Source organism: Natrix helvetica (genome assembly GCF_964273705.1).
Source record: "Natrix helvetica genome assembly, chromosome: 3".
NCBI lineage: Eukaryota > Metazoa > Chordata > Lepidosauria > Squamata > Natricidae > Natrix > Natrix helvetica.
The window spans coordinates 109,742,796-109,770,021 of record NC_138549.1 but is presented as its reverse complement, the minus strand read 5'-3'; the positions used below and the strand labels follow the sequence as shown (position 1 = coordinate 109,770,021).

At 41.3% G+C, this 27,226-nt stretch overlaps 1 protein-coding gene across 5 annotated transcripts in view; it reads right to left on the bottom strand.

Annotated features, from left to right (window-relative positions):
* Positions 1–27,226, bottom strand: part of GLIS1 (GLIS family zinc finger 1) — a 231,279-nt gene that overhangs the window by 155,177 nt on the left and 48,876 nt on the right. For 2 of the 5 annotated variants that reach the window (XM_081949647.1, XM_081949648.1), the window contains exon 1: positions 11,374–11,498. The exons of the other annotated variants lie outside the window; for them this stretch is intronic. Coding sequence is in view for 1 of the 2 variants with exons in the window: in XM_081949648.1 (XP_081805774.1) it covers positions 11,374–11,420 (47 nt within the window). In the remaining variant the exon portion in view is untranslated. Of the gene's footprint in view, positions 1–11,373; positions 11,499–27,226 lie in introns of those variants that run through there. 5 annotated transcript variants of the gene reach the window in all.

The window sequence follows — 27,226 nt, the reverse complement described above, 5'->3', positions numbered from 1 at the left end:
TTATGTTATGTTTTGTTGTCTTATGCACGAACGGTCTGTACACCGCCCCGAGTCCCTACGGGGAGAGGGGGCGGTCTATAAATTTAATAAAACCTAAACCTAAACCTAAACCATTTCTGGCACAGTTGTTAAGTGAATCACTGCAGTTGTTAAGTTAGTAAACGACTGCTAAGTGAATCTGCCTCCCCCATGGATTTTGCTTTCAACATGCCAAGAGTAATTATTTCTCAAGTATGACAACTTCTCATGGCAATTATGTGATAGTAGTATTTCTTACTAAGTAGGAAGGGCAGGCAGGGCGGAAGTATTATATTATTAATTTAGCTCACTATTTGGGAAGAACTGGTGAGTGAATAAAGATTCACAAAATTCTTCTAAAATCAAATTTAGCAGTTAATCTTGTCAGAGTTTGTTGCAGAAATCACATTCAGAAAGCACACACAGATAACTGATTCAGCAGGATTCATTAACTTCTTTATATACATAATAACAAGTGAGTAAATGCACAATACCAATAGTAGATTTTCCAATGTGGTAGTAGTTACAGGCAAAACACAAGCAGAGGAAATATTAGTTTCCAGTTTCAATTCAGAGGGCAGACTTGATTAGTTCTCTTGCATAGACTCAGAGCTACATAGGTAAGCCACACCCAGGCTCTGAGCCATCTGGCATGGGTCAGTCACCAAATAGTTCCCATTGGCTGACCCAGTTATCATGCATTGGCTTACCTTGTTACCATGTCCTATTCCAGCCAGTCCCCAATAACTGACCTGTTGCTAAGTCCTATTCCAGTTCATGATTATTCTAACTTTTCTTATCTAATTGAAACAACTGTAGCTGTTAAAATAATTTAATAAAATAATTTAAAAATAATGCTATAGACCCAGCAACACCAAGATGGTAACTCCAGCTGATGCCAAGAGTCAAAAATCTAAAAGTAATAAAGCAGACATTAGTATAGTAATTGAAACTAGTACACCAGCTGATCTACTTAAAGTCAACTGACTCTAGCATTACAAAAGGGCAAAAAGATTGCACTTTATGTCTACATCCTTTGATATTCCTATATATTTGCAAGCTCTCTAAGAAAGAATTCCCCATTAGTCATTAGTCCTCTTGATATTTATCCATACTACATGTGTGTTTGGACTTACAACTGTGTTCCAAGTGCTCAAGCTAGCCTACATGTCATCCCCTCATCTCTATTTATTCTCACACCACCACCTTGAGATGGATTAACTAAATTCATGCACGTTTTCCAATCTTCTCGCCTTTTGAGAATCAACTTGAGGACTTTTGTCTTGCAAAGAATAAACAAAATATGGGGCAACAATAGAGTTATGATTCAGCTAAGCCATCCAGGCTGCTTTGGAAATACAAAGTAGGGCAACAGCTATCATTTTATGCAGAGAACTAAGATCCTTCCTTTTAGAGACCTACAGGCCAACAAACTAGGGAACATCATTGTGTTATTTGTTCATGATTGAACATTTTCAAAGCAAAGCTGACTAATGCAACAAGTGGGATCTGTTTTTTATTTGTGGTACCAGCCTTATTTGGCTTGGGCAATGTACAGCTTTCGTTAGTAAACAAATAAACTATAAACCAGTGACCCAAAGAATCTTGGAAACTTTGCTGAAATCAAAAAGACACACACACACTCTCTCTCCCTCAATCCCTTCCTGAGAACTGGAGCCTTTCAAGAATTTCAAAGAGGTTTTCTACAGATGCTCCCTCATGAATATGCTGTGGTCAAGCAGAACACATATTGTTCTCCTGACCATTTCCAAATCCTACAGCTCCCATCATCCATAACCAGCAGGAGACTGAGGTGATGACAGTTGTAATTCAACCCATCAGGAACACACTGGAATGGGAAAGACCAAGTTCCAAAAAAACAAAAAAAGAAAGTGGTTTATTAACTGAATTGTTTAATGCAATTCTGTATCCTGTCAAGAATTTCATGAATAAATGTGTGACAACAATGATAGAAACAAAATCATTTTAAAAACAAATGAAATATCCATCATTTAAGTGATCCAGAATAAAATCAATACATTCAAATGAGAGCAGGTTTAATGCAGTGATTAAGGCATTGGGCTAGAAACCAGGAGACTGTGAGTTCTAGGCTCATCTTGGGCACAAAACCAGCTGGGTGACCTTGTGGATGACATATTTTTTCAGCCCTAGGAAGGAGGCACTGGCAAACCACTTCTGAAAAACCTTGTCAAGAAAACTAGAGGAACCTTTCCAGGTATTCTCCAAGAATTGGACATGATTGAACAGAAGAAGAAAAATTCAAATGAAGCTAACTAAGGAGCTGACGTCGCGACGACACGAGATCGCAGTTGACACTTTTGCCGCTGGATGGTCCATTTGGACATAAACCATCCCGAAGAGACGGTGACAAGGAAGAGCACGTCTTGCTGATCTCAGGGACACCGCAAAGTCTCTGATTGATCCAAGAGAATCTCTTCTTGCTGGCGACACAACAGCCCCAAACTGCTGAAATCGGGACAGCTCCGCAATGGGAGGAAAGAGAAAGTGTGTTCTTCTGGTGAGGAAATCTTATTTTTATAAAATACTGCCCAAAAAAGATTGAAGCTAAACTAAACTGGTAAAGAAAAGAAAAGAAATGGCGAAATTAAGCATTATTGGACAGTGTGTAATCCTTTTTTATTTTTTTTCCTATGGATGGAAGTTTTGTAAACATTTTCTACTTTTTAAAAGTAAAGGTATCAGTTTTTCATCTTCTATTTTTTTTACCTATGGATTAAAACTTTTTTTTATTTCTACAATACTGGTTGGGATGGATTTTTTATTTTTATTTTGTTTCACGTAAGAATTTTGTTTCTTCTAAGCCTGAAACATAAAGAAGATATAAAAGGAATATAAAGAGGGTAGTAACTTCAGAGGGAAAAGAAGTTACACTGTCACTTGGAGGTTGGAGGTTGAGTCCTGGAAACATTGCTTTTTCTTTTTTCTCTTTGATCATTTTGACCTTACTTCAAAGGCTTCAGCTTGTTTATAGAAGAGATAAGGAGAAGAGCATGGGTTGTTTATACTGGTGCTCTTTGGATGCTCTTTGTTGCTGGAAAGAAGTGAAAACAAAACCTTGTTTTTAAACTAGAGTGGCAGTGTTTACTAGCTGGTAGGATGGCACAATACCAAAAAGAAACCGTAACGTTACAACAGATTATGTTTGAAATTCAAAAATTATTAGAAACAACAGAGAGAGTTGAGAAGAGATTGGAAAATATTGAAAATATAAATTGTAATGTGGTAAAACCTGATGGAAAAATGGAAGATACCCAGCACATGGAAAAAGTGGAAATTAGAGTTCTAAAAACCCAAGTGAAAAATGAACAAAGAGTATCAAAGATAACCGTGGATATTGACAGTGAACTGGGTGTGGTTGGAGATGGAAAGAGTGGAACATGGAAAGTGAAGATAGATGAAAAGGCGCTCTACTCCAGATTTCAAGGTATAGAAGAAAAAAAAGAGAAGAATTGATGAACTTAAGGAGAGAAACTTTGACAAAAGCACTCCTGATAACCAAAGATAAGCTGATTAAAGAAGCTGATGGAGGGTCTCGAGATTTTACAATATATGTAACAAGCAACAAGTTGCGAAGAGAAGTCCACACAAATTTGATTAAGCAGAAGACTAATTCCACAAATTGCAAAAGAAATAGGACTACACTATTACTGGAAAGACACTGGTTGAGATATGAAAACTAATAACAAAGCACTAGTTAAAGTTAGTTAAAATTAGAGCATTATGTTAAAAATGAAGTGATAATGGATAAAGGTAGATAAATAATTGATAATGATAACAATGTATACATATGTATTGGTTTGATAAGAGGATATTTGGTATAAATTTTAATGGTGAAAAAAGAAGAAAAAGTAAGATAAATTTAGTCAAACTATTATTAAATAAATGACTGATAATGATAATAATGTAATATTTGTATCGACATGGTAAAAGGGAAATTGGATATAAATTGTAAACAGTGATTAAGAAAAGAGGTGCATAAATTTTGTCATCAAACATAATTACTTTTTATTTTAAATGTTATAAAGATATAATGTTGTTGGATAATATTGAAAATAGATAATGGAATGCCATTATGTGGTTTTGTTTTAAACTTTGGAATATTTGTTATAAAGGGACGTAAAAACAACTATAGTCATATGAAGGATCAGGTATAATGATAATAATATATATAACTTGATATGAATCGTAGGTGATGACAGTGGAAGGGATGCACGAAAGTTCTTTGTAACCAATTGACACACTTTTTACAATTTGTAATGGAAGATGTTTTATGGTCTTTGTTGTGTTTTGTTGGCTTGTGTTTATTCAAAAAGTTAAAAAAATTTTAAAAAAAATTAAATGAAGCTGAACAATGGGAAAAGATAAACTTTTAATTTCTACATGACCAGAATAAATAGGCTCAATCAGTATATCAACCTAACAACTCTCATAGAGTTGTTGTGAAGATAAAATAAAGATGGAGAGAAGTGGGTGTACAAACTTTTGAGCTCAAAAAAAAACATAAACCAGAAAAGTATTGATAAATAGCTCAAGATTATAAATGGTCATTGAGATTTGGAAAATGAATATGTTAAAGATTGTATGATTCAATGGGCAAAAATCTTTGGTTATAATATAATGCTTAATCTGTGGTAAAATATATGGACAAATGGACTTAAATTTATATTGAAAATATAATCTGTAAAAACAAAATTTTTAGAAAATGATGTATCATTGCTATTTAATGCCCGAGAAATTGTCAAAGATGAATGTGTCTCAAATGCATGCTAGAAATGTTAACTGTAATAAAGGTGCCTTTTAATCAAAATTTGGAATGTTGCTATTACATGTGTTCAGGTTGTAACTTTTTTGTACTATTCTCTATCGTCCTGAAAAAAGTCAGAAGTGCTGCTTTTCCCTATAACTTTCCATTTTTCCCTTTTTTCTTTTTCCTGTTCAAAAAAGTATAAGAGCAAGTGTGTTTGTTTATAAATTTAGACATAAGTCACTCGTTGGGAGATAAGTTTATATTTCTTTGAAATTAAGTATAGTAAACAAGAATTTACTCATTCAAACTTTTTTTGAACTATTCAACTCCCCGAAAAGCCTGTATCATTCACATTCACCCAATAAAAAAATAAAATAATATTTTTAAAAAGTATTTGTGAATCTAGAGATATTTCATGTCAATAAACAAACAAAAATCAAGACCATTGAAAATAAATACACAATTCTACAACATTAAAACTACTCATCCTCATCGATGCAATCTGTGGTCTTTTATAAAAGAAGAAAAAGGCACACTTATATTTTTAATGCCACAAAAATTACTTGCATTGTACATTGTGTTGAATGGTGGAGGGGGCACATGAAAATATTCCAATTTAATTGATTCTCTTCTTCTCTGGAGCATACTAGTATGTATAATGCTAGGACAGTCTAATACAAATCTTATTGGATAAATAATGTTATTCTGCACTGTTTGCAATTAATTAGCCCAATAATTAAACCAGGGAGCAGCTAAGTTACTAAGAATGGGAAACGATTATCATCATACAACTGTGAAAGTTTTCTTTTTGTATGTGTGTGTGTGTTTGCAAAACCAAGTTATTTCAGAGCAATTATAACCATTAAAATTACTATGTATTTTCTTAAACAACCAAAGTGATGATTTAATATACAATATGTAAAAAGTATACCAGCAGTCTAATCTTTTTCCACAAACATATATGTAAAATACTAGAATATCCAAATATTTAAAGGCCTAATATAATAATCATCACCCAAGGGCACACAGTAGAAAATAATATAGTTAAATGCATCTTGCTGGAAAAAAGCATTCCACTATTACACACAGGCACGTTGACCTGTTCGTGAGCATTCTCCTCTTTAGATGAGCAGAGTTCTGTAAACAACCTCTAAATATGACTTACATGTGCAGCTTAGACCATTTAAAATATGTTTTCAGCTACAGTTCTTCATGATCTCCTCTCAGCGTACCTGGCAAAAAGACTTCCTCCAATCAGTGGTGAAATCTAATCCCCCCCCCCCAGTTCGGTTGGTGTGGCTTGGGGGGAGGTCATGTGACTGGGTGGGTGTGGCCAACTTTTTTCCCCCACTTTCAGCTATTTTTTTAGCTTTTTAAAGCATTTTTTCCCTGATGGTACAGGTGAACCGACAGGGGGAAAAAATGCTTTAAAAAGCGGGGGGAAAGCTCCCAACGATCGCGCGGCTCACAGCTGAGCCGTGCAATCCTCAGAAGCTTTTTTTTTTACAATCGGTTTGCAGAACCAAGGACAATCGTCCCTACTGGTTCAGCCAAACTGGGAGGATTTTATCCCTGCCTCCAATCCAGAAGATGTTGGATATGTGGGATCAAATGTCTCCAGGACGAAAAATGGTTCTTTAACCATGTACTTTGTAGGGGGGAAATACAGGAAATGCTATGGGGAAAATAGCAAGAAGATAAGGCAGTAAAAGCCAGGACTGTTCTTGGTCACATTACTGGAGCAGAGGGGCGAAACTGAGAATGTAACAGTGAGCATCATTCCAAGCTGCTGTTTATCTCTCCCAAAGGTATGCAATGGGTATTATTTTTTTCTGGATATTTTCTCTTTATAGCTCCTGCCAAATAAGGCCCATTTTCGAATTCAATCTTCCCTTTTCTGGCTTTGCTTACTGCACCGTATTTGGCCGCATTTTGTTCAGTTAACCTGCTGAAGGGGCAAAAGAGTTGAGCCCCATTACATCACTTCTTTCCAACATTTTGTTGAATTGGCAAAAGGAGAGTAGGAGTTTCCAAACTACAGGAGATAATCAATAAATTTGGAACTTTAAAATATGCTGTGGATGCGCTTGTAAAATGGCTCCTAAAAAGAATTTGGCATTTGTAGAATGATAGATGTGGGGAGCATAGTGAGCACCAAATTACTACACCAAATCTACTACTAGATTGTAAACAGATTATATCATGGCTTAACGTAGTAACTGCTTCATTTAATGACTGAATTGCCAATCCCTTGTGGTCATTAAATGAGGACTTTTGTAGAACCTTATGAGTGATTATCTCTTAGTTCCTGCCCTGCCACTTTCCACCCAATGGTTCCTTCTAGTCCTACTACTCTTTAAATAATGAATCGGGCTGCAAACTCTCACTGTTTTCATTTTCGAAGATAGCTTATGCAATTCATTTGGCATCCAATGGTGTTCTTAGAAAATAAAGTTAATAATGGAAACTGATGGTTTTATTGCACCATGCCAAATTTCCATTTCCAAACAGATATTTTTTTTTAAAATGCAAAGCAAGAAGGGCGCCTGCAGCCATACTGGTACATCCAAGATCTGTGTTCAGGATTCCTGATCCAAGCATTTGATTTATGCTTCATCTGCATTCCGAATATCACAGGAATCTGAAGCTGGACTGTAGTGATAAGAAGTGCTAGCAAATCTCCAACTCCAGACAAATTATAAGGGGGAGGGGAGGGAACGTCACTATTTCCATATTATTTTTAACTTCTAAATTTCCTTCCCTTGCTGAAAGCTTCACTGATGTGGCTGACTATGAGAGAAGCCACATTCTCTTCACTATTTAGACATTCTTCTTACCCCTGGTAAAAGCACTGCTGCCCCCCTTTTTTAAAATTCACAAAGATTAATGCCACTATGATCTCTGCCAGCATTTGCTGGCAGGGAAGGACCTCAACTAAATCTTAAACTACCCAGCCCCCAGGTATCAATATTAGGCCATTGAAAATACTATGTGAAACTGTTTTAAATTAGCTTTTGCTTGTTAAAAAAAGTCCTTTGTCTAAAATATAAATCAAAATATACAGTTTTGTAATATTCAGCCAGGCATACAGACATTACAGTAAAGCTTCAGCTGAATTATTAAAGAAAACATGGATGATAGATATTTGCTGTTTGACTATTAATCTACAGAACAAAACCAACAGCCAAACTCCTTTCTTTAGGTAAGATAGCAAATAAGGTCTTCGAGTGATTGGTGTAGTGCAAGGGGAAAAAACCACCAGGAAATAAATATAATTCTAAGGACTGCTTGGTTTCCTGCTGTATCCTGGTTTGCACTCTGCCAACAAGGGAGGGGGACCTTAAAAGGACAGAAGAACCTAAACAGGAAGAAAGTTGCACTGAACCATCAACAGTAGCTGATAACAGGGCAAGTTAGCTTCATCCATTCAAAACATCCAGAAAATAGAATGTACCTTTTTTACCTTCTGCATATTTTCTAAACCGGCAGACTGCCAGTTCCATAGTAATGATTTTCAAGAAATGCCCCTGACAACAAAGATTCTCCCTTTGCCAGATCTCAGTATTTATAAGCAAGTCCAAATCTGTGAGAAAATTCAATTGAATGCAGATGGCAGGAAATTCCTTCAAAATGACAGTGGCCAAATGCAAACCACAAGACATGAAAATAACCCAAGATACTAGACACGGAGAACATTGAATGAATATTGTGTGTGTGTGTGTGTGTGTGTGTATGCGCGCGCGCACGCTGTTCTTGTTGTATTCAGGTCTTTTCCCGTGTAAGACTGAGATTGTGTTGGCAACGTTTCGGCGAGGTCTCACTCACCATCTTCAGGCTGGTGTTTTCGGCTGTGTTTGTGTGAGTAAAGCGTGGTTGGAGCTGCCGTCTTTCTATAAATCTTGGTGGGGTGTGTGTGGAGTGCTTGCTTTGTTTCAGTAAGCGGAATGATTGGCTGTGTGATTGTATCATGATTGGTAGATTGGTGCTGGATGTGTGTCCATTGTTGTTTTGTGTTGTAACGGCCTGGGTGGTGGATGGGGCTCGTTTGTTGACTAGGGCTGGTTTCCAGATGTCTGGTAGGCAGGAGGTATCATCACGTTTATTCATGTTGTGGGGGTGTTTCTCTATTTCGATAACTTCCATAATTATTCCATTGTTGAAGTGTTCAGTTTTGGAGATTAATTTGGTTCCTTCAAAATTAATTTCATGTCCTGTAGCTTTAAGGTGCTGGAAAAGGGAGGAAGTTTTTTTTCTTTTTTTCTTACTGCGTTCTTGTGTTCTGCGATACGTGCATTTATTCTGGTGTTAGTTTGTCCTATGGATGTTGCAAAATCTGCCCTACAACATACACATGAATAAACGTGACAATACCTCCCACCTACCAGACATCTGGAAACTAGCCCTAGTCAACAAACGAGCCCCACCCACAACCCAGGCCGTTATAACACAAAACAACGGACACACAGCCAGCACCAATCAGCACCAATCTACCAATCATGATACAATCACAGAGCCAATCAATCCACTTACTGAAACAAAGCCAGCACTCCACACACATCCCACCAAGATTTATAGAAAGACGGCAGCTCCAACCACGCTTTACTCACAGAAACACGAAGCCGAAACACCAGCCTGAAGATGGCAAGTGGAACCTCGCCGAAATGTTGCCAAGACAATCTCAATCTTACACAGGAAAAGACCCAAATACAACAAGACCAGCATACCTACACCTGTGAAAATCTACGAAAACAAATACACACACACACACAGACCCGAATACAACAGGACCAGCATATATGTGTGTGTATGTGCGCGCGCGCGCACGTGCAATTCATAATCTGTGATTGATTACTGGGAAGACAGGCTGCAGGTTTATTAGACTTCTGTAGAGCAACTATTCCATTTGCCACAATTAAAGCATAAAGGGCTGAGAAATTAATGAAAAGAATAAGGAGGGTATTTTGATAGTATGAATGCATCCCCAGGTGGATTCACTACAGTGTAAACAGGCTGAGTATGTCTTTCTTACATAGCATGAAAACTAAAAATTCTCTGAGTTATGTTTTCTTGGCTCAGAAAAGGACCGGTCCAGGGGCTTGCACTACTCTGTCTGCTGTTAAGATGAGTATGTTTAGCAAAAGAAAAAAAAATCAGACTTGTGAGTTAAAGTCATAGAATAAGTCTTTCTTCCTAATTAGACTTCCCTTCTCTTCCCTTTAGTGACAATAGAAACCACCCTCTTTGACTGCATACCTTCCTTCTCTACAGGATACACCTTTTCTTTCTTGCACTATCCCAGTCTTTTGTCTTCTAATCTCAGCCTTCCTTATTGTTTAGCAGAGAGGTGATCTTAAATATAGGTAGTGCTCAACTTACTACAGTTAGAGACCGTTCAAAATTGCCACAGCACTGAAAAAAGTGAGTTACGATCTTTTTTTTACTTACGACCATTGCAGCGAGGATCCCCATAATCAGGTGATCAAAATTCAGATGCTTGGCAACTGACTCATATTTATGATGATTGCAGTGCCCTGGAATCATGTCATCACTTTTTGCAATCTTCTGACAAGCAAGGGCAATGGGAAAGGCAGATTTACTTAGCAGCCGTTACTAATTCAATGACTGCAACGATTCACTTAACAGGTGTAGCAAGAAAGGTCATAAAATGGCCCAAACTTCACTTAACAAATATCTAACTTAGCAACAGAAATGTGGTCATAGGTTGAAGACTACCTGTGTTATAAAACAATAAAAAACAATGCAGGCCAGTGGTGAGTTCCGGATCACGGCACACCCGGTACGCTGCGCATGGGGCCAGGCGTCCTAGACCAACACCCAGCTGCCCGGCAGAGGTCGCGCAGGTGCCACAAGCTGTGCATGTGTGCGCAATGGACCGGTTGCGTTGTTAAATGGCCATGGAACATGGGCGGGCAGGTGGACCAAACGAGCCACCGTACCGGTACGGTGGCAGCTACTGCCAGTACGGCCATACTGGGCCGTACCGCCTGGAAACCACCATTGATGCAGATCAGAGTTGAGATATGGAGTACTTGGTGCTCTCCGAACTTGGTTGCTTGCTTGCACACATTTTATTACCTAATTAATAATTAATCAGTTACTAATCAACTAGAAGTTAGCTAGTAAGCAACTATTAATCAGTGATGCAACCTAGTTGGTAATGAAACACATACAAGAAACCACCAAGCTTAGAGAGAAAGCTACGTATTATGAAAGAGCAGCAAAGCTAAAAATAATCCTTGCACATTACTAACAAAGTTGAATTTACATATCCTAAATATCTGGGAGTCTGTTATAAAGCCTCTGAACAGTATCTGGTGTTTGCCAGGCTTTTCATTCTCCATTAACCAATGCAATTTCATTTTAAAGCAGACAATGCAGCTGTTAAGTTCACAATAGTGAGTAGGAGGAATGGAAAAAATACCTTCTGCATACTGTGAAACTTCTGGGCTTATCTGAGTCACTAGAGGCACTGGAGAGAATCTGTTATCAAGTCTTATTCATCTTAACATGCTTTAAAGATATAAAACTACAATTAGGTGATTTACCTTAAGGAAATCATGTCAGAGCCGCTAATGAAGTTAAAATCTAGCATCTGAAAACTTCGGCTACAAAAGCCATTAGTTTCAAGGCTTACTTTCAGCCTGAATCACAGAGAAACTATTATGGAGTCTATAACCAGCAGGTTACAGCTAATAATACATTCACTGGAACAGCTGGTGAATGAGTTCAGTGATTTGAATTCCCCCTAGTGGCACTTAAATGGAAATGGAAATTAAAAAGTTTTCCATAATGCAGTAATTTTGATGAGAGCCACAACCTCTTAAATCAAAACACATTCCATCATGAGATCCTTAATTTTGTGCAGTGCTGTGTTACACAAAAAGCAATATATTGTCAGTAATATAGAAAAATGTTCCCAAAGAATGCTTTAATAAACTAGAGTAAGGTTCTATCATAAAACAAAATCTTGTTTGTTTCACCTTTGTTCTGACTTCTACTACTCATCCTACTGTATTATGCTGCTCCTTTGCAACATTAACATACACACTCTGTATCTAAGGCTGAATTTGCCTCTTGAACCACTAAGAGAGAACAGTACAGTATAATTTCCTTTATTTTTTAAAAAAAAATCCAATCTAATTTTCATGGTCTGCTGCTATGGACAGAGTGAACTAAGCAGCAAATATCTGCATACTTGTAAGTAATTTTAAAATTTATTTATTTATTATTTATTAATTCCATTTATAGGCCGCTCCCTCTCCACAAAGGGACTCGGGGCGGCGTACAATTCAATATACAAACAATGACGATGTTGTAATGTTGTAAGCACCTTGGTTTCTTAAAGTAATTCTGTTTCGTTTTTACACACAGTTGTGCATAAACCTAGGCACAAAGCCAAAAGAAGGCAGCCTTCTATATAGAAGACATGGCCTGAGTAACAAAAAAATACTAATAAAATTACAAAAAGAAAATTCTGGCTGTAGTAATGGCAAATGACTGTAGCGCAGGGGTGTCCAAACTTGGGAACTTTAAGACTTGTGGACTTCAACTTCCAGAATTCCCCAGCCAGCATGGCTGGCTGGGGAATTCTGGGAGTTGAAGTCCACAAGTCTTAAAGTTTCCAAGTTTGGACACCCCTGCTGTAGCGTAATAAAAGAAGAGTGGGCGTGTGTGTACATATGTGCTTATCCAACTGTAACAGAAGTTAATAACGAAAATATATCATGTCTTAAACTCTATTTTGTAGATCTTGGAATAAAGAACTTTGCAAAGTAGGCATTTACACTCATATTAGGATGTCGTTCTTCTTTTTAGATCAGTTTGGCTCATAGAATCAACTTCCTATTTATCTCATCTTGTTCTTCAGCCTTTCAGACCTCCATGTCATCTCATTTTCTCGGTAAGGCATTTCCCAGGCATCTGAGGGTGTCAGGGTTGAATGTGGTATGCCACATACTTCAGTTTCCCTCATTAATAATAAATCACTACAATCACAATTTAGGATTAAAATATTATATCTCGTGCTTAACGTTTGCCTTCAGCAAATTAACTAAGTAAGCCATATTGGATTCCATGGTTTGTACTGACCTGGAAACAGATGCTAATAATTGAAGGTCAGGAAGGGACCATACAATGGACTATATCTCATGACAGGAATCTAATAAAATCTATTAATCCCCAAATATTAAGAGTAAACGAATCACTAAATTCACAGAAAAATGAAACAACAATCAACAGATTACTAGAGAACGTTTGATTCTAGGATTTTTTTAAAATTCAAATAGTTTTGTTAACAAAATGTATGCATTATTTGTTTGTATTGTATATTCATTTTAGTAGGCATTTTACTAAATACATTTTTTTCAAGTTACCGTATTTTTCAGAGTATAAGACTCACTGGAGTATAAGATGCACCTTAATTTTGGGGGGGGAGGGGGACAAGAAAAAAAGAATTCTGCCTCTGCCTACCAGCATTCAGGATCAAGCGGCATCCTCATTTCCACTTGGATTTTGATAACAAGCAGCACAGATCTTTTTATCCATTTAAAACAAACCCTATCACCCTACACACACTTAACTGGAGTGGTTGGGGTGGGGGATGATTTTCATGGGGAAGAAGAGGGACTTGGCACTGAAGGCTTCGTTCCCGAGACGCCCCCCCCCCCAATCTTCCCACCTATAGCCCTAGGCATTGAAAGCCTGGCTTTCTCGCAGCAAGGCGCAATAGAGATTCAGCACTTCAGTCCTCCTAGATGCTGCCATCTTATAAACACAGTGCTGGGCTTCCCAGCAAGACTCCTGCATCAATCGGAGCCTGATTCCGCAAGCGGCCCGGGGAATCATGAAAGTCGGGACTCGGTTGGGAAAGGAGGTTTAAGGTAAGGCGGCTAGCAGCTCTGCCTGCCCCTTTTCCAGATGACCTAGGCAGAGGGCAGTTGACTTCTGCTCCTGGCCCTGGAGGAAAGATGTGAGTCTGTGGAGAAGGAGTAGGAGGGTGCGCAGCTCTGCGATGTGCAATGGGGAACCAGGGAGGAAGACATTTTCAAATGGCAGCGCTGGCTGTATGCCCCGTTTTTGGATTCAGAGAGGGGAGCACAGTGCTGCTGCCCAAAAATGCTTTCCTCCCCGATTTGGGTAGAGGCCCAAAAAATGGCTAACTGCCTGAAACCCACCGTTCAAGATGACAGGGATTGCTAAAAACAATCATCACTTTTTCGGTCTCCGCATGCGGAAACCGCCTCCCGTCATGTTTTCATGAGGGCAAGAGGCTCCGCAAATTGCATCAGGGAATCAGGCCAACAGGTGGCAGTGGTTGGAAAGGAGATATGTTTCGCTTTCTGGGTTCCCACTCAGCTTAGGCAATGGCAGCAATGGTAGCGGTGGCATTGTCTCCCCTGAACTGCCCACCAAATCTCTGAGGCACCTGTCGCTTCCAGGAAGAGAAAAAGGAGGAGGGGCAGCACAAAACAGCGCCACCTTAAATCAAAGCCTCTGAGTAACTGGGAAAGAAAGCTGTGCTTGGAACCTGCCAAAAATCGCCGCCCGAAAAGCACGGCTTTTTTTCTAGGCCGCTTGTGAGTGGGGGCCAGCAGGTAGGCAGGCCTACTTTTGAACTTTAAGACACACCCAGTTTTTCACCCTCTTTTGGGGGGAGGAAAGGTGCATCTTATACTCCAAAAAATACAGTAAGTACTGTATTATTCTTTTTCCTCGTGAATAGAAAACAAATTATTACCATATTTATTTATTATGAAAGTAACTGAGTATATCAGCCAGTGATAAACTAGTGTAAACTAATACAATACATTGCACAAATACCTACCTACCTACTTTACTTACTTACTTAATTCTTTCCATAGGATTGTAGCCTTGTAATTCTCATACTATATGCCACTACAGGGAATTATAGCAAATTAATCAGTGACAATGTAGAACTGCATAAAAGGAATGCATACTTTGACTAAAGTTTGTTCTCTTGCTATGAAACTATCTCCTGTTGCTAGAATTATATTTTTCCTCACTATGAAGCCATTACCAGCTTCATACTGTATACATTGGCATTCTGAAAGAGGTCAGTGAGCTACTGACTACTGTCACACTAGATGTCCATCATTCTATACTAGCAACCCAATACATAGTGGCATACTCAAGAATATCATCAAGAGCTTCTGTGTGCATGCCAACTGGCATAACTGATTCACAGACATTTGTCTTGACAGTAAAGTCATGCTTTTTCCAAATTGGCAAAATGTTCAGTTGTGCTTCATCCATCATTAGGATCAATAACTCTAAGGAGCAGAATGTTAAGGGAGAAATTCTGTTGACATTCGTAAGTCTCTTAGGGTGGTCATGGAAAATATTATGCATTCATATGCATAAATGTTTCCTCCTATGAATCAAGGTAGCAAAACATACCTGAGTATTGCATAGTATAACAAGAATTTAAATGGCGAACTATGAAGATGTTAAAAAGTCAAGGTCCACAAAAAAAGCATACTGGCCATTATCAGAGAACGAGAAACCTATTGAAACATTTGAGAAGTATGTATGTCTCATCCTATTCCCAAATAAAATAAAATTAGGTGAATTAAAATAATTTCTAAAGTAAAACCCAAGAAAGGAAGCACCATGATTCTTCATTTATTCCAAGTATTCCTGAGACTCTAGCTTTGGGACAAATGATATAAGCCTGCTTTGTAGCAAGGAGAATTGCTTGTTTAGAGTCTAATCAGAATTTGTTTTTCTGACTAAAGAGATTATGACATGGGTATAAACAAAATGCAGTTAATTTTGGGCTCTGCTCCTTTCACTAGACAGGTCTCCCAGGGCTTGGATCCCACAGTGATGCTCTTTGACCTCAGAACTTTGTTTTGCTTGAGACCGCACATCTGCTCTCTTCAAATCTTTCCCTACAGGATGATTCGGAATAGTATATGCTTGCCTATCTATGTCTGTCATGCACCTCTCTACCCATTCAGTGGGAGAAGAGGAGAAGAAAGAAATGGAACTACTGTTCCAATATTCCAGGTCTATGCATTTGGATGCATTCTTCATATTTAATTACAGTTATCTAATTGATACAAACCTTGTGGGAAAGTATCTATAGGTATATAAGTATCAACTCACAAATTCACCTTCTTTGATTATCACAACTTTGTGGGAGTGTCCAGAAATCTACTCATCCCTTGCATTCACCTGGGCCAATTAGAGTATTGCAATATTTTGTAATACAGGTTTGAATTTAAGCAACTCATTCTCTTTTATGAGTCGCCTTCCAATTGATATTTTCCAGTTTTGATCACTTTATCAGCTCTGAATTGTTACACCTACACTGAGGGTGAATCATTGCTCCTGTTTGATCACTTTGGGAGAAAGATTGCTCACCAAACAGACTTTATACCCTGATCTAGCAAAATGACTCATATGTCACAAATAGCAGAACCGGGAGCCGGAATCAATAGAGAAATCAGTCTGGAGTCATTATGTTCCCAGAAGCGGTCCAAGTCCATCTCCCTTGAGTTCTATTAACTCTTATCTAGTGCTAATTGAGCACTATTAGTTGACTAGATTCTTATGAATAGGATTCAGCAATAAATCTTATCTGAAACTTTACGTTGGCCTTGATTCTTCACACCTGATAGAACATCTATTTGTTCATGTTCATTTGCAATGGACATAGTCCCCAAAATAAATTCACATTTCATTAGAGATCCTTATATATTTTTCTGATAACTCACATTGTACAAAGAACATATCTTTTGATATTTTTTTCTTAATGAAATTAAGAAAAGATTAAAACAGCTGTGAGAAAATAAGAGAGGTTTAAAAACAAAAATAATAACACCCGTACATCCCTTTCCTCCCCCTCCCTCTCTTTCATTAACGTGGCACATAATATCCTAAAAGGAATGTTATCTAGAAACATGCAACGGTTTATGAATGGCAAAAGAGCAAAGTAGAACTAAGATTGTCCTGCCACTCTTTGAAATTAACAGAACTTTGTTACATAGAAATGTTTCACAATGTTATCTGTTAGAATTCCATTTTTCATTGTTTATGTGATGTTATTCTACTTAGGCTAGTAATTTTGTTCATTATGTCAAAAATAAAAAATGACTAAGACCAACATTATTCTTTTGACATTTCTAGCAAGATAAGTCTGCGAGGAGGAAATCTGGCTCAGCATTTGGTAAAGTTTGGTAGAATTAGTCCTCAAGTTACAATTACAATTGAGCCCAAAATTTCTATTGTTAAGTGAGACAGTTAAGTGATTTTTCCCCATTCTATGATCTTTTCTGCCACAGTTAAGTGAATCACTTAAACAGTTCTTAAATTAGTAACACCATTGTTAAGTGAATCTGGCTTCCCTATTTTATGTCAGAAGGTCATAAAAGATGATTACATGACTCTAGGACACCGCAACCATCATAAATATGAGTCAGTTGTTGCCAAGCATCTGAATTTTAATTACGGGAATGCTGCAACAATCATGTGTGAAAAATGGTCATAAGTCACTTTTTTCACTGCTCTTATACCTTTGAATGGTCACTAAATGAACTGTTGTAAGTCAAGGACTACCTTTATGTGAGAATGACCATTGGCTTACCTGAAGGGTCGTTTTCTGTATGGTACAAGGAGAGTCCAAGCATGGGTTGAACTCAGTCAATCTGCCCAGAACTGAATTGAAACTTTAGCCACACCTCTGGTGTTGCCTTGACTTGCCAGATTTTCAATGAAGGCGTGGATCTGTGTGCGTTGAAAGGTAGTCCAAGTAAGTCCATAAAAAGGTCCAGAATAGTAATTGACAGCGGAGAAAGGTGTGGGGTTGGACTCTCCTCGCAGCGTACAGAAAATGACCCTTCAGGTAAGCCAATTGTCATTTTCATGTACGCTGCTTGGAGAGTCCAAGTATGGGACATACCCAAGCTAAATGTCACTAGGGCGGGAAACTGAAAGAGTCCAGGGTCTCTCCTCTGGTGTGAATCTCTTGTAGAACTCGCCTCCAAAGTGCCCCTTCCGCATTAACAAATTTGTCTAATTTATAGTTCCGAATGAACGGAGATAAGGAAGTCCAAGTAGCTGCCCTGCAAATCTCTTCTATTGGTGCCTGGGTCGCCCAGGCTTCGGTGGTAGCTGCATTCCATGTAGAATGTGCGGTGATATGGCGGGGCACCGGTCTGGATTGCAGGTAAGCTAGGGAAATACAGGCCTGCAGCCAAAGTCCAATGGTAGACGAAGAGAATTTGCGACCTTGGGATGCAGGTTGAAACGAGATGAAAAGTGACTCAGAATGTCTAAAAGCTGCCGTGCGCTTGATGTATTGTGTAGAGTGCAGCGGATGTCAAGCATATGCCATCTCTTTTCCCTCGGATGTTTGGGATGCAGACAAAAATCCAGTAGAGCGACCTCCTGGGCACAGTGAAACCAGGAGTTGATCTTGGGAATAAATGTCGGGTCAGATGAAGGACCACTCTGTCAGGGTGAATCAGACACAAGTCTTCCCTAACCGACAGAGCTGCCAACTCTGAGATCCGTAGCACAGACATGATGGCAATTAAGAAGACTGTCTTAAAAGTCAGATGTTTCAGACTGGCAGAACGGAGCAGCTCAAAGGGCGTGGATATTAGGACCCTTAACACTACCTCGAGTTCCCATGACCAGTACCTATGGACAACTGGTGGTCTCAGGTTGGTGGCACCCCGCAGGAAACTACTTACGATGGGTGATGTCCAAGTGACAAGTGACTGTCAGGAGCACATATCATGGATAAGGCAGCCACCTGATGCCTGAGGGTATTAGGTGCCAGGCCCTGGTCTAGTCCATCCTGTAAATAGTCCAGAACCTGGGAACAGTAGCCACGGGCGGAGTTACCTCGTGTGCAGAGCACCATTTTTCAAAGGATCTCCAGGTGGAGTCGTAAATTCTGGTCATAGCTGGTCTTTTTGATGCCTGAATGGTGTGGATGACTTTGGCAGAGAGTCTGTCCCTGCTCAGGAGGTCCCTCTCAAGTGCCATACGGCCAGTTGCAGCCACTGGGGCTCCAGGTGTTGTAGAGCCCCCTGGCTGAGAGACACCTCATGCAGGGGAATTTGCCAAGGTGGATTGATGGACGGACTTACGAGATCAGTGAACCAGATCCCCCTGGGCCAGAAGGGAACCACGAGGACTTCTGCTCCCTCCGCCAGGATCTTTCGAATCACTCTGGACAGGAGGGGAAGTGGAGGAAATGCATATAGAAGTCCAGGCGGCAATGTAAGGCACTGATCCCCTCCGCCTGTGGGCTGTAAAACCTTGTGAAGAACCTGGGAAGGTGAGTATTCTCGGGGGGGGGGGCAACAGATCGACTACTGGTCGGCCAAACCTCTGCGATAAATGATGGAACAGGTCTGGATGCAGGCGCCACTCTGAATGGTCGACCGTGGCCCTGCTTAGCCAATCTGCCAGGATGTTATTCACCCCGGAGATGTGCTCCACCTGAAGTGAACACAGATGTCTTTCTGCCACCTTCCCAGGGATTTGGCCTCTGCCATCATGGACCTGAATCGGGTCCCTCCCTGGCGATTTATGTGTCCCTTGGCCGCCACATTGTCTGTGAGGATCATCACATGGTATCCCTGGATACTCCTCTGAAAGTGATGCAGAGCCAATCTTGCCGCCCTCAACACCCTCCAGCCAGTTGATGCTGTGTGTCAACTCAGACACTGACCACCTGCCTGTGCTATTTGGTTGTGGAGGTGAGCGCCCCAGCCGAACAGGCTGGCTTCCATTGTGATGGTGAGATGGTCCGGCTCTCTGAAGAAGGAGCCCTTCGTTTGGGCGGAAGTCATCCATCATCCGAAGGACCGACATATGCGAGGTGGCACCGGAATCAGTGTTGGTGAATTGCTTTGCTTGGCCCTCTGGTGCGGCAAGAGATGCCATTGTAGCTGACGAGAGTGAGGTCCAAGGCACGATGGACAGACAGGATATCATTTTGCCCAACCGTTGGAATAACGGTACAATTGGGGCGTGTCGCGACTAGTGAACTTGTTGCACAAGGGATCTGAGGCTTGTCATTCGGTTGGGAGACAGGGAGACCTGACACACAACCGTGTCTATGATGGCGCCGAGGTGCTGTAACCTGGTAGTTGGTTCCAGGTGGCTCTTTTCTAGGTTGACAGAGAACCCATGGTCTCAAAGGACTGCCATCGTATATTGCAGGTCTTGCATCGCTTGCTGGCGGGACGATGACTGGATGAAAATGTCGTCCAGGTAGCATTGGAGCCGAACTGGATGCGATCTGAGGTAGGCTGCTACCGTTGTGAGAATCTTTGTGAAAATTCTGGGGGCCGATGATAGGCCAAACGGCAGAGCCCTATACTGGAAGTGCTAGCCTGCATAAAAGAACCTTAGAAACCTGCTGTGGGCCTTGCAGATGGGTACGTGCAGGTAACCTCCTTCAGATCTATGGATGTTAAAAGGTCCCCTGGTCTGATGCAGCCCAGGATGTATTGGAGGGATTGCATCTTGAATCTTTTGTATGTGGTGGTTTAGCTTTTTTAGATCTAATATGCCCCCCCACCCCACCCGAATTCTTTGGGACAAAGAAGAGAATGGAATAAAACCCTGTCCCCTTGTGACTGGGTGGAACCAGTTCTATGGCCCTGATTTCCCTGAGGTGGAGGATCTCCTGTTCCATGTGGGCCTTTTTTTGCAGGGCAGGAGGGGGTTGGACACTGGATGAAGTGACGAGGAATGGGTGAGATGAATTCTAGTGTCAGACCTATGCAGATTGTTTGCAGGACTCACTGGTCTGATGTGAGGTGCTCCCATTGGGTGTGGAACAACTGAAGACGCCTGCCTATGGGAGCCCTCCGATGGTGGTCACTTATACCGGTGGAAGGGTCTGGAGCCAGACCCCCGTGGAAGGGCTGCTTGGAGAAATTCTGCTGGCAGCCTCTGTCCCAAAAGGACTGATGGTCCTGAGGCCTATCAGCGTTCTGGGAATAGGGCCTCTGGTAAGAACCAGATGTGGAGGGCTGGTCTGAGGCCCAAAAGGGTTGTCCTGTAAAAGTTGGAACCCTTACGATCAGATTTTTGGGTGACTGAAGGCATAACTTTCTTTTTGTCCTTATTCTCTGAGGACTCGAACTAACGCCTCCCAAAAAAGCTTATCCCGTTTGAACGAGGCGGAAGCAAGCTTCCACTTAAACCGCATGTCTAAATTCCAATGTCTAAGCCATAGTAGGCGGCAGGTGGTAACGTTGGAAGCTAGGGCCCTAGAAGCAAACTTGGCGGCATTCAAGGTCGCATCTGCCATGCAGTCAGTGGCCCCAATAATTTTTGTTGACATCCTGTCTGAGTCTGCTATCCCCGGCCGGGAGTTTGGTGAGTAACTGTCTCAGCCAGAGGAGAGAGGTTCTGGAGAGGAAAGAAGCAGAGGCAACGTCTTAATTGCCCAAGTGGCCGCTTGATGAGTTTTATGGCAGGCCTTCTCTGCTCTCTTATCCTCAGTCTTGAGCCCTTCCAGGAGGTCAGGAAGAAGTACTAAGGAAGAAGTGAGGGCAGCCACCGGCACATTCACAGGAGGCAGCTTCAGCAGGTCATCCAGACTAGCATCCACTGTATATAACTTCCTGTCACTACCACTAGAGTTGGCAAGGGTACTCGGCTGTGCCCATTGTTTCTGTACTACATTGAGGAATAATTTTGGAGTGGGCACAATTTTCTGGGCCTGAACCGGTTCCTCAAACAGGGCCTCACTGAGGTCTGAGGGATCAGGAGTCGCCTGGCCTGGGATGGCAGAACCCAAATGGGTAGAGCCCTTCGCCTTATTCAAGATAGTCTTGAAATTAGCATGCTTGAATAAACCAGTGAAGGCAGGCTTATCTGGTACAGCAGATTCATCCCCTGAGAAATCTGGTTCAGGGTTGGGTAGGATATCTTCCTCCCAGGCAGAATCCTCGCTATCCAACGAGGAATGGGGAGAGGCAGGCCACGGGGCCTGTGCAACCTCTTTGGGAGGGGCCGGGGCCTGAATGTGGTGGGTCTTGCGCTGGCACTTGCCCCGCTGGCGCATCCCGCTCTCAATGCCCTGGGATATGGCCCTGGCAATAACATCTTGCATCTCAAAGGAAAGATCAGGTCCCCGATCTTCCGCAGGGCAACCTCTATGGGGAGGTTGATCTAGTGGGAATTGTGGGGCCAGATGACTCAAGGGAGCTGGATCCCTCTCTCCCTCAGATAGCCATTCAAAAAGGTCTGCATGGTCAGCCATTGAAGGCCCCGGGGAGCCTGGGGAAGCTGCCATAGCTAGCGAGGCCTAAGGGGAGAATTCCTGCCCTTCCTCCTCTCAGAGATGGAAGGCCTTTGCCCTGGTCTGGCCTCTGGTGATGAATCCCTGGGAGAGGACCGATTGGAAGCCTGGGCCTGTTGCTGGGCCTTGAGGAATTGTTTTTTCAAGGCCTTTTGGCGCCGAAGAGCATCCTTATCAAGGAGCAGACCCAGCTGCTTATCCTGCCTGGTGTAAGGCTTGTTTGCCTTTAGGGCCTCCCTGGCCACCTTGCTAGCCTGCCTAGGAAGAACCCTGCTGGTAGAGGGGCTTGGCTGGCTACGATCCCCAGGGCCCTGATCCGCCATTTGGCAATCTGGGTGACTGGAAGGTGACCAGGGGCTCTTCACTCACTACCCTAGCGACCCTGGAACAATGCTTAGCGCTCCCGAGGTGGAGGCACTGAGGGCGGCAGCCAGATGGACCTGGTGTAAGCAGAAGGCAGTAGATCAGGTGCGAGTAAATCACTCCCAGCACCAGCGCAGATCAAGGATTCACAAACCTGACCACTGAGGCCAAGGAAAGCTCGAGCCGCAGGGAAGCAATCCCAAACAAAGACCCTGCCAGAGGTCCGGACAAGCAGTCTGACGTGGCAATCTGCTGTGAGCAGGGCAGAAAAGGGCACCGGCAGGCAAGAAAACGTGGGGAAACGTGAAACAAAATGGCGGCCATGCCAAAAAAAAAAGTGATCCAAAATGGCCAACAGATGTAATAAATAAACCTGCCGAGGCTCCGCGCCAGCAGCCAGCTTCCCAAAGCGAGCACAGACAGTGGCGACGAAAACCCCTGCCGGGAAATGATTGCACAGACGAGCGGAAAACAGCGCGATCGAGTGGGCGTCAGCACTCCAACTCCACGCTTCCACTGGCAGCTGTCTGCGACCTCCACAGCGCCCAAGCGGGCCCGGGACACCGTGGGAGCTGGGAATGGTGAGGGAGGAGAAGAAAGGTAAACAAATGGAAAAAATAAGTGGTACTTCTCACCGCTCCTGCTCTCTAGTGGAAGAAAAAGGAAGGAAAATCCAAAATTAACAGCAAAAAAATTAATTAAAATAAAATTATTTTAAAATAATTATTTTAAAATAATTATAGCAATCTATAAAAGATTGAAGAAACTAAAACGCGTCCACTGGGCTTTGACTGAATTGAAAATCTGGCAAGTCAAGGCAACACCAGAGGCGTGGCTAAAGTTTCAATTCAGTCCTGGGCAGATTGGCTGAGTTTAACCCATGCTTGGACTCTCCAAGCAGCATACAGGAAAAAAAGTTCTCTAAAACATTTCTATATCAACACTTCCTCTCCCCCAATGACATGTAGCAGAATCTATGAAGGGGTGGACTATGTACACATGAGCATTTACAAGCAGTATGGATAATCCAGTCAAATGGAACATTTCCTTATTCTTAAAGATGTGTGAATTATTCCAAAACTAAGGAAGTGATCAACAAGCAAACTTGGAACTGACCTCCCATTTCTAAGCCAAAAGAGTTCTCATGAAAGAAACCTAATCTGCTTAAAAGGAATAGAAGCAGCTGAAGGGGATTCCAAAACAGAAAACCATGAGAACAAAACACCATAAACTGTTAAATCCTTGGTTTAAAGGATCACTTCTACATGGAGCAAGCCCTAAAGTTAATTTGAACAGTTCTAGGATTAATTATAATATTTAGAAGAGATTTATAGCCCTACAACAAAGTCTAGTCTAGCCCAGATACCTTCCTAGAATCACCAAACAGATTTTAAAGGGACAATCATATGTAGGGCTTGAAGGCTATTATAATCTCCTATTTATGACTCCCATTAAACAATAGTCAGACAGTTTCATTACTGAAAGTAGTACAACCAACCCTCACTGATAACTTTATACTTCATGACAATTTCCTTGTTACGTGGCTTCCCACTTCCCCTGAAGTGGCTAGTAGACCCACGATTGTGGGAACAAGAAAGAGAGATAAATAACTAGCGCAACCTCTCAAATTATTTAAAAGGCCAGCTCCCCGCGTGCCGAGCCCTCACAGCATGATGAAGGGAGCAAGAATTACAGACTATAGTAAGATGTTTCAATGCAAGGAATATGGACAGAATAGCAGTTCTGCTGGAATCTGCATTTATTTAGTCTCTGGGTAGTACATTTCCCAAAGCAGTATATTCCATCCTACTTGCTCCATCCAGCAAATATTGATTTTCTGAGGAATTTGAAAGTTCATACATTATTCAGACACTTTGCAAAGCCAATGTCCTAAAGTAGGCTTAGGATTTGTTTCTTATTGCTAGATGAATACCTTGGCTTTTCATTGCCAATAGTAATCTTGTTAGGAATGTATTTGTTGATTTTCTTTTCTGTTTAGGTATTAAAACTTGGTTTCCACAGAAACAGGTCATTTTGGTTTCTTCCTTTCCTTTGTTATATTTTCTGAAGGCTGTGGTTATTAACCCACAAAATTTAAGAAACTCCTGTTGTAAATTTAAATTATAAATTCTGCCACAATTGCAATTTTTGAAGCATATTTCTGTTCATTAGAAATTGTGACATGGACCTGGAATATTCTATTTTTCAGGGTTGGATTACTGAAGGTTCCAGTACTGCTGATGTCAAGTAATGTTAAACTCTGATGTTAAACCATGATACACTGTGTTATGATAAAATATGTGAATGTGGTAGTTCCATTGCTATCTGATAAGTTTCAAACTTTGAACCCAAAGAGACTTGATGCAGGAAGTGCTAGTACTGCTTTCTACTGTCCTGGTAAGACTACACTTGGAATACTGCATCTGGTTATTTTCATGCAAAAAAGATGTTGAGATTCTAGAAAGAGTGCAAAGAAGAGCAACAAAGTTGATTAGAAGTTTGAGAGCTAAAGCATACTATGAATGGTATGTTGAGTCTAACAAACAGAAGGAGTAGGGGAAACATGATAGCAGTCTTTCAATATTTGAGGAGCTGTCATAGAGAAGAGGGGATTGATCCATTTACCAAAGTACCTGACGGCAGGACATGAAGTAATGGATGGAAATTTATCAAAGAGAGATGCAACCTACGAACTAAGGAGAAACTTCCTGACAGTGAGAACAATTAATCAGTGGAATGGCTTGCCTCCAGAAATTGTGGATGCTCCCTCACTGGAGGTTTTCCATAAGAGATTGGACAGCCATTTGTCCAGAATGGCATAGGGTATCCTGCTTGAGGAGGGGGTTGGATTGGAAGACCTCTAAGGTCCATTCCAACACTGTTATTTTGTATTCTGGACTTCCATTATTGAATCTGCTGTCTGCCTCCCTGCTTTAAAGCTGTAATGGTGTGAGAAGGTAATTGAATGAATGTTAGATACAAACAACTAATAGATAGCTTATCTCAGAAACACCCAGGAAAAAAGAGCTTCAGAAACTTCAGAGTCTCTGCCTAAATAAACAAACACACTAAAAAAATGGGGCCTGTAAAGTTTGCTTTTGATATTCTCTCTATACTATTGTGGTGGGCTAAACTAGACAAGATTGCTGTATTTTTAAACGAAAAATATTGATAAAATAATAAACAATTGAAACAAGCAGATGACGTGTTTATGGGCATTCGGCAAACGAAGGCACTACAACAGTAATAGGCCACTTCCTTGTCATTCTTCTATTTTGCCAACACGCGATCAGTTTGCAATTTTAAAAAACCGCAGCAGTGGAAGAGTTACAAACTGTTCATAAAGAAAGTATAGGGGTACAGGAAAAGTAGGCAAGAAAAATGGGCAGTCTGGAAGACATAGTACCAAAACGTCAAGAAAGAAGTATGGAGATGGGCAGTGGTATTCAAGTAGCAGAGAGGGAAAAAGTTGGTTGATGTCCAAATTATGAAATGTATCTACTTTTGGTCTTCATATAGAGCAGCGATGGCGAACCTTTTTTGGCTCACGTGTCATAGGTAGGGGGAGCGCAGTGGGGTCGTGTGCAGGCGTGCCGCACCCATAATGCAATGTGCGAACCTCCCCAATGCACATGCGCACACTACAGTGGCAACCCACCATTTTTGTATGCTTTTTCGCCCACCCCAGGCGGAGCATGGGGAGGGCAAAAACAGCCTCCCCCGCCCCCCAGGAAGCCCTCCGGAGGCTTCAGGGACCTTCAGGAGGCTTCCCTGAAGCCTCTGAAGCAGTCAAAACAACCCTCCGAGCAAACCGGAAGTCACTTTCGGTTTGCTCGGAGGGTCGTTTTAAGCGCTCTGAAGGCTTCAGGGACCTTCAAGAGGCTTCCCTGAAGCCTCCGGGGTACTCAAAATGACCCTCCGAGCAAACAGGAAGTCCGTTCCTGAACTTCCAGTTTGCCCGTAGGGCCGGTTTTTTGTGCTCCGGAGGCTTCAGGGAAGCTCATGAAGGGGGGCGGGGGACTCTTTTTGCCCTCCCCAGGCTCCTATAAAGCCTCTAGAGCCTGGGGAGGGCGAAAATGGCTTTTAAAAAGGGTGAACTCAGCTGGCCAGCGCGCGCTGCACGCTGGCCGACAGGGCAGCGCCTCGCGTGCCCTGACAAATGGCTCCGCGTGCCACCTGTGGCATGCGTGCCATAGGTTCGCCATCACTGATATAGAGTATTCTATGATGTAACAAACATTTAGATTAGGTATTATGATAGGAAGAATCTAGAGGATCACTAGGACAAAGAAACAATGGCTGATTTCCAATTGTAACACACATTGTCAATTGTTAGGAAAAACATGGGATATTCTTTAGAACAATGGAGAAAACAGTAATTGTCTGTATCACTTATTCAAAGAAGACAAGGTATTGAAAGCCAAGACAGGATAGCTATAAATTGACTTCACATCATAAGATTTTTTTAAAAAACCAAGCTGTTCACATCATACTTTCCCACCATTTGGCACAAATTGAATCAAGATGCATCTATTGCTGAATAAGATTCTGAGGCAAAAATCCAACAAGATATATCTAATTGATCCCTATTGGAAGATTAACATGTTTAAAGTTATGAAAATTATTTTCATAACAGAAATCAATTCTAACAACCAAAGCAGACAGCCTTAGGTTATGGATGGAATTAAAACAAAATCCTCATATTACTTTTAAGATGTTGTCTCTGAGAAGGACATTTT